Source organism: Rhodamnia argentea, chromosome 4 (assembly GCF_020921035.1).
Source record: "Rhodamnia argentea isolate NSW1041297 chromosome 4, ASM2092103v1, whole genome shotgun sequence".
NCBI lineage: Eukaryota > Viridiplantae > Streptophyta > Magnoliopsida > Myrtales > Myrtaceae > Rhodamnia > Rhodamnia argentea.
This window is the reverse complement of record NC_063153.1, coordinates 16,250,297-16,258,928: the sequence shown is the minus strand read 5'-3', so window position 1 is coordinate 16,258,928 and position 8,632 is coordinate 16,250,297. Positions and strand designations below refer to the sequence as shown.

At 38.8% G+C, this 8,632-nt stretch overlaps 1 protein-coding gene across 1 annotated transcript; it reads left to right on the top strand.

The window, feature by feature from the left end:
* The first annotated feature begins 874 nt into the window (after positions 1–874).
* LOC115757113 (ethylene-responsive transcription factor WIN1-like) lies at positions 875–2,121 on the top strand. Its single transcript, XM_030697217.2, has 2 exons — positions 875–1,072; positions 1,160–2,121. Exons 1-2 carry the CDS (start codon positions 993–995, stop codon positions 1,704–1,706), a joined length of 627 nt encoding a protein of 208 aa, XP_030553077.2. The 5' UTR covers positions 875–992; the 3' UTR covers positions 1,707–2,121.
* Positions 2,122–8,632: the final 6,511 nt, after the last annotated feature.

Here is an 8,632-nt window from a genome sequence, read left to right as displayed (position 1 = left end):
GATCAAAAGAAAAGAAAAATAAATAATAGTATAACAGAAAATGAATGTAAAGGATTTGAGTTAGCAAAATGAGGAAAAATGTTATCCCTCCTAAAAAAGAGGAAAACATTTTTTCCACTTTTTAAATGAGTTTTTTCTATGGATAGAAAATGTTTTCCTTGACTAGCTTATTTTTCACGAATCAAATGCTAGAAAATCCAGAAAAATATTTTTCTGAAAGTTATTTTTCCCGAAATAGACGGATCCTAAGTAAATCAATTTTTTAAAATATTTTTGTATAGCCCCAAACTATGAATTCATAATAGGCGAACCCACCGTGCCACATAAATCCTTTTTCCAAAAAAGGATTCTCCTAAGGGGCTCCAGGGTATGCTCCATAAATATATAGTCATATATGTATTCGTTTCTGGTGGGAAGAAAATTTTCCGGTAACAATCTCTTATTGGTAGGTCTTTCCAAAATATCTTACATCTAGAGGAGAATTCATCCAATCAAGGGTGGGATGAAATAGTCCAATTAAAATATCAATCAAGACACTTCTATAATCACTCGAGAGAGTAATTTTTTTTTTTAATCTTAACCGGTTGTAATAGCGTACGACCGTCATGAATTTCATGCGAAACGATGTAAGTCGCAACAACTAGAAAGGATTTTTTAATGAAACGGTGGATAATTACTTTTTGGTGTGCTCAAAATAACCAATCTCCCAAAAAAGGTTCGTGCAAAGATCATAAAAGGCTACCCCCAAGGCATCTCCTTCTACCAATAGAACCGGGTTCCATAAGCGCCACAGTTGTGCAAGGCCAGCTGCCATAGTCGAAGTGTGGTAGGACATGGGGCGTGTATAGAATGCACTACTCTACGCTATAAGTTACCTCTGTCCAAAAATTACATCACTCGTCTCTCTCGCCCTACATATATCTCCTCCTTCCTCTTCTCTTTCTCATTCTCTCTCTTTCCCACTCGATCTCGAGCTCTCTCGAGCTGTGAAAATGGTGCAATCCAAGAAGTTCAGAGGAGTCAGACAACGTCACTGGGGCTCTTGGGTCTCTGAAATCCGCCACCCCTTGCTGTAAGCATCCGCGGCGCTGGTGTTTTGATCCATATCTGAACCTTGTGTCTGGATTTGCTCTCACCCCGTTTTCCGGTTCTTTAACAGGAAGAGGCGAGTCTGGCTCGGCACGTTCGACACGGCGGAGGAAGCAGCCCGTGCCTATGACCAGGCTGCCGTCCTCATGAGTGGCCGCAATGCCAAGACCAACTTCCCCATGCCCCAGGCCCCAGCTGCCGCCAGTGCCCACCACCCCACTTTGTCCCCCTCCTCCTCTGCCGATGCCTCCCTGCCGATAAAGGGCCTCTCGGAGGTCCTGCACGCGAAGCTCCGGAAATGCAGCAGGCACCCGACGGCGTCGCTGACGTGCCTGAGGCTCGACACCGAGAGCTCTGACATCGGCGTGTGGCAGAAGAGGGCAGGGCAGAGGCCGGACTCCAACTGGGTCATGACCGTCAAGCTCGGAGCCAGCAAGCCGAATGGCAACGAGGCGAGTTCCGAGGATCCCGAGGGCATCGCGTCGGACTCGGAACAAAGAGGAAGCAATGATATGGAGGAAGAGCAGAGACTCGCATTGCAGATGATTGAGGAGCTCCTCAATAGTGATTGTCCTGAGGGTAAGGATTGCTTCTCTCTCTCCAGTCGCCAAGAGTGAGAAAAAAAAAAACTTACGAAAATTTGAACACCTATATACTCTATATATAAACACGAAGTTCCTAAGATTTTCATTTCATCCATCATAGAATTTGCTCGCCAAATAATAAATAATGCGAGCATGTAATACCAAACTGGCGCCATAAGTACGGCTCGCTGGAAGGATAGTCTTGTATCATTTTGGTGGATGGAATAAAAGTCTGATAGTTTCATTATTAATGTCAAATGACAGTATGACTTTGTACTGGAAACTTTACTATAATGCTGGACAATGTGTGGAAAAAATAATGCACAACAACGCCATGAAAGCTGGAACTCTTGCTGTTTACGCATATAAATCGATCGAGATTGATGACCATGGTGTATCAAAGTTCAGCAAATTCTAAGTTTAGCAATTCGAAAAAAGGTTTGCTCCTGAATTATCGATTATTGAATCATGTACGTCGCAATATTAAATGAGTACTAGTTTGAGGCATAGCTCGCCAGTCGCGCGGACACCTCGGTTACCAAAAAATATATATTAAATGCGTGCGTAAAATTACTCAAATGCCACGTTTGGAGATTTTGTGGATATAGTAGTTACTGAATAAAAGTTCTATAACGAGCACTCAATGCTCTGTTTGTGATAATGTCTTTTAACTTTGTCGCTCCCTTTCACCCACCATTTAAAAAGCATGTGATCTAAAATATAGGTTTTATAATTGTGCAATTTGAACAAAAAAGAAGAAGAAGAAGAAGAAGGTTTTAAAAATTGTTCTCCCTAGATATTACTACGTGGGAATACGAGGACCAGACAAATATATATTCCAAGAATTTCCACGTCTCCTGTCTTTTCACAACAGCAATGTCCAGGCTATGCAGTGGGTATTATGTATGCCTAGAGTAACATGTGCACAGTGACTGGAGACCAGACGCACCTTGTTTGCCTAATTTGTTTTTGCAGATTTTATTTGAGTTAAGCCTTCATTCAAATATTAACGTCACAATTCCAAATTATAAAAATCCCACCATCATAAACTCCAGCTTCTTCCATCCACCACTGCCACCACCTTCGGACCTTCAGTTGTCATCTCTCTCCCTTGGCCATGGATGACTTCAAATTGTGCTCGTTCACGGCTACTTTCGATTTCATGTCAAGGTTGTCAGAGAGAGAGAGAGAGAGAGAGGTACGAGCAACGGTGGAGATGGAGGGGCTCATCGACGACAGACGCTGGGGGGCAACGATGGCAACTTGGGTAGGTGGCTCAATTAGGATTAGAATTGACTTGGAGGACTTTGGGATGGTGAGAAATTTAGTACATTGATAGAGATGTTTGGGAGAAAAATGAACCCACAATGCAACTACGTCACTTGCAAATCAGCGTCTCAGATCAAAATTCATGGTGCCATTTAAAAAATTAGAAAAAAAAAAAAAAAGGCAATCACATTCAAGACCAGATGAAACACCACTTGGGCCGCAAGAAGCAACTACATCTATGTAAAATACAGATGTAGGTGCCTTTTGGGACCCAAATGATCGAACTAGATATCCAAGACTAGTACAAGATCCAGAAGAAACGTAACAAGGAAATGGGCACCTTCTTTAAATTAAAAGATTGTAATTTTTTCACTGGTTACAAAAATAACAACGAGCGAGATAATAAATCAAAATATCCATTTGCGCGATCCCGTCAGTGTGATCTTATATGTGTCGATAGTTTTTTTGTAAAACAAATAAAGAGGTGCCTTGTTTCATAATTGGTGGTTCTTTTTTTTCATTGGTGTTTATTAGGTGCACTTACAATCTTTGAAAGGTTGTATTTCTTGTTCTTCGATTATTATTATTTGTTATTTCAATAAGAAAAAAAAAACATACAACATGAAAAATTGTGTCCTTTTAGAACAGTATGGATTCACTATTGTAAATTTAACATTTATGATTCAATAATTATACTTCAGCTTTTTTGTTTTCTTTCTCGAAATACGGCCCATATTCTCCAATTGTTTCATTTTTCAGAATTCTTTGAGAAATACCAGAATTGCTATTTGGTGTTCATTTGAGATTTTGTTATATCATAGAGGGTTTTTGCTAGTAACCAATAACAATCTTGCGGGGCAAATTATTATTTAAAGAGAATAAATTCACACCTCAAAGTCTAATTTTAGTCTTCCCGGTCATTACTTTTCCCACCAATAAATATAGGGTAATATTGGCGAAACTTACTAAGAAAATCAAGGCAACCCCCAAATTAAGTAAGGAGTTCGTTTCTTTACACTGTTGTACGAAATAAAAGTCTATGGTTAATAGTAAATTGAGAGAGACAGAGAGAGGGAGAGAGAAAATTCAAAGTTCATGAAGGACAACAGTAAAACTACATAGCCAAAATTGGTAAGCGAAAAGGACCATCTAAATCATGTTCACATAAATAAAGGAAAGGTGCATCTTTCGACCAACTACCCGAATGGGAGTAATTGTTGTCGGCTATGTTCGTATATATAACAAAAGTACAATACAGAATGAACATACAAAATCGAAATTGCTAACCAGATTCAAAAAGCAAACGCAGCAATCAGAATATTGATCCAAGCCCAACGAATTTCGTTGTGTCCTTAAAACAAATTTGTCCCCTCAATTTGGTACCCGAGGACGTTGGACAATTGTCTTCCAGGATAGAATGGATCGCGTTCCTTTGAATCGGCACTTATTCAAAGGACTCCGGCGAACTTAACTTTGTGGAACATGATCGCACGTAATGAAAAATGAGGGTGCAGATTTCGGGAAAAAATGAAGTTCGCGAAAAAATGAAACCGCTTCGAAGACTATTTATATTGAAACTTGAGAAAAAACGAAGAGGCACGAAGCTTGAGTCCGGATGATGTTTAACAGAACCGAATATAACTTCTTCTTGAACAAACATAATTCTTCAAAAAGATTTCCGAACGAACGCATTTGTTCGTTTAAGGACGAATGTCCAACAGTTGTGTTAAGTGTCTATTCGGTAAAATAAACAAATGTGCAAATAAAAAAATAAAATAAAATAAATGGAATAAGAGAACCCATGCCCGAGCCCAGCCGGCCGGACGGACGGTGGTGCGCGCACGTGGGCCGAAATCCATTTGCGTAGGTCCTCCCTCCTCCACAAAAGTGGGGTGCCCCTTGGGGCCCAAACCCATTTGTGAGGTTCCATTTAATAAACTTATCTCCCATCTACCTCTCATCCTATGTGGGACTCCCACATTTCCTTCTCATTCACTCTAAAGGGATAAATTCCCCAACAATCCCCCACATGAATGAGATATTCAGACATCACGACTCTTCGTATATGCATGAAATGCAATGTGCAATTATTCCTTGAGAGATAGTTACATCGGGATAAGTAGTCCGAAACTTTGAACTTTCCCTAATGAAACCTATCGGACTTACTCGATCAATCAGTAGACTTGATGTCTTTGAACTGTCGACCTTTAGTGTAAGCCTAGACAATAAAAATCACATAACTTTCTCTCGAACAAAGTTAGTTCTCACCGTTGTGTTCGTTTTGGCCATGAACACTGCCCGGTCTCGTGAGTGTTTTAGAGAATTCAGCCTTTTCAATTCTCACAGAAGCGGCCCTCACTTCACACTCACATAGGTGATTTCCGAACATATAGTATATCACATACTCAATTCAGAATCATTAAAAGCTTTTCGCTTAACCTTCACATATTAGTACTGTCTTCATCTAGGAATGAGTAATAAATTACAGTACTCTACACAGCCTTCATAACTTGGTTGTCCCTTTGAACCTAGATCTTGGAATCTCCAGTTAACAAGGTAGGGTATCCGTTATGAGGACTTATTTATAGGCCTTAAACCCATTCCTTTCGATGTTTTCACAACTATCTCTCTAGTTTGGCCTTTTGTTAATGGATCCGTAACATTATCTTTTGACTTCACATAATCAATTGTGATAATTCCACTAGAAAGAAATTATCTTACGAAGTCATGTCTTCGACGTATGTGTCGAGACTTACCGTTATACATGACATTCATTGCCCTTCCTATTGCCGCTTGACTGTCACAATGTACGCATACAGCAGTAATCGGTTTAGGCCAATTAGGAATATCTTCCAAAAAGTTTCGAAGTCACTCTGCTGCTTCACCGGCTTTATCCAAAGCTATAAATTCTGATTCCATAGTGGATCTAGCAATACAAATTTGTTTGGATGATTTCCATGACACTGTTGCCCCACCAAGTGTGAATACATATCCACTTGTCGATTTTGTGTCTTTAGTGCTAGTTATCCAATTTGCATCACAGTATTCCTCCGATACCGTTAGATACTCCGTATAATGCAAAACATAATCTTGAGTATGCTTCAAGTAGCCTAATACACGCTTCATAGCTTTCCAATGATTTTCATTTGGACTAATTGTAAATCAATTTAGCTTGCTTACCGCGCAAGCTATGTCCGGTCTAGTGCGGTTCATGACATACATTAAACCGCCTAGTATACTTGCATACTCATTTTGAGCCTTACTATCACCAGTATTCTTTGAAAGATGTAAATTAACATCTATCGGTGTACTTATTGGTGATATGCCTAAATTCTTGCTTTTTTCAAGAATTTTCTCAATGTAATGGGATTGAGATAGAGATAGTCATTCGGATGTTTTACGGATTTTAATTCCTAAAATGACATCTGCGATCCCCATATCTTTCATATCAAATTTACTTGCGAGCAAGCATTTGATCTTCTTGACAATCTCACTATCACTGTCCATTATAAGCATGTCGTCTACATATAGACATAAGATGGCAAAGCTATTATGAGTGTTCTTAACGTATACACATTTATCACACTCATTCATTTTGAAACCATTCGACAACATAACTTGGTCGAATTTAACATGCCGTTATTTTGGTGTTCGTTTCAAGCCATATAGTGACTTGATAAGCCGACATACTTTATTCTCTTGTCCCGGAACAATGAAACCTTCAAGTTGCTGTAAATATATTTTTTCTTCCAGATCCCCATTTAGAAAAGCTGTTTTGACATCCATTTGATGAATTTCAAGTCTATACAAGGTTCCTATAGCAATTAACATCCGTATAGATATAATTCTCGTGATAGGTGAATAAGTGTCAAAATAATCCAGACCTTCACGTTGTCAGTAACCTTTTACGGCAAGCTTAGCCTTATACTTATCAATAGTACCATCTGCTTTCATTTTCCTCTTAAATATCCACTTACATTGTAATAGCTTATTGCCAAGAGGAAGGTCAACCAATTCCCAAGTATGGTTTAACAAGATAGATTCAACTTCACTATTGATAGCTTCTTTCCGGAGCGAGGCTTCCGGAGATGTCACAGCTTCCTTATATGTTCGAGGTTCATTCTCCAACAAATATGTTAAAAACTCAGGTCCAAAAGACATAGAAGTCCTTTGCATTTTACTACGTCTAGGTTCATCCTCCATTGGATCACTTCTAGATGTAGTATCTCGAGATCTCTTATTATTTTCAATTGGCTCATATACTATGTTATACGGAATTATATTTTCAAAGAACGAAACGTCCTTTGATTCAATGATCATATTAACATGTATATCCGGGATCTCTAATTTGTGAACAAGAAAACGATATGCATTGCTAGTCCGAGCATATCCGATAAAAATACAATCAACAGTATTCGGTCCTATTTTAACTATTTTAAGCTTAGGAACCGCAACCTTAGCCAAACACCCCTACACTTTAAGATAATTCAGGTTAGGCATTCCGCCTTTCCATTCTCATAGGGAGTTTGATTTGTCCTTTTGTGGGGTATTCTATTTAAAATAAAATTTGCTGTCAAGATAGCTTCCCTCCACAAATTCTGCGGTAAACCAGAGCTGTTCAACAATGCATTCATTATTTCTTTTAAGGATCGATTTTTTCTTTCCACCACACCATTTGATTGTGATGTATAAGGGGCGGTAGTTTGGTGAACGATGCCAAACTCAGTACAAATTTCCTCAAAAGGAAATTCATATTCACCTCCTCTATCACTTCTTAACACTTTTATTTTCTTATTCAACTGATTTTTAACTTCAGATTTATAAGTTCTAAAAGCATTCATAACTTCATCCTTACTACTAAGTAGATAAATATAGCAATATCTCGAACAATCATCTATGAACGTGATAAAGTATTTCTTACCACCCCTAGAAGGTATTGCTTTCATATCACAAATATCTGTGTGTATTAGATCTAAAGGTTCCGTAACTCTATTATCTACGTAATGGAAAGGAGTCTTAGAAAACTTAGATTCAACACACACTTGGCACTTTTCACTTGGACAATCAAACTTCAGCAATAGTCCCATACTGATTAATTTCTTTATCGACTTATAGTTAACGTGTCCTAGTCTAGCATGCCAAATATTGGGAGACTCGAGCACATAAGTAGAAGCAGCTTTATTCATATCATCTTTGGTTACAACAGTCATTACATTCAATTTGAACAAACCATCACTCAGATAATCTTTTCCTACATACATCTCATTTTTGGAGAGTACAAACTTGTCAGATACAAAAACCAACTTGAAGCCATTCTTGCTAAGGAGAGATCCAGACACTAAATTCTTGCGAACATCCGGCACATGCGGAACATTATTTAGTGTCACAATCTTTCCAAATGTCATCTTCAGAGCAATCTTTCCGACACCTTCAACCTTAGAGGTTGATGAATTACCCATATAGAGTTTTTCATCACCCCCCACAATTGTGTAGGACCGGAACATCGATCCGTTCACACAAATATGACGAGTTGCTCCAGTATCAATCCACCACTCCTTGAGGTTTCCCACCATATTACACTTCGATATCATACCGGTCAGATTGATATCGTCAACACCATTGGAAATCTCTTCCACCGCATTTGCCTGAGTTTTCTGTCTTTTCTTGGCTCTGCAATCTTTGGCTCGATT

What these genes read in the sequence shown, in the direction of transcription:
- LOC115757113 (XM_030697217.2), top strand. Translation starts at nt 993, where the DNA reads ATGGTGCAATCCAAGAAGTTCAGAGGAGTCAGACAACGTCACTGGGGC. An exon ending in GAAATCCGCCACCCCTTGCT is followed by an intron (nt 1,073 to 1,159) that starts GTAAGCATCCGC and finishes GTTCTTTAACAG; the next exon opens with GAAGAGGCGAGTCTGGCTCG.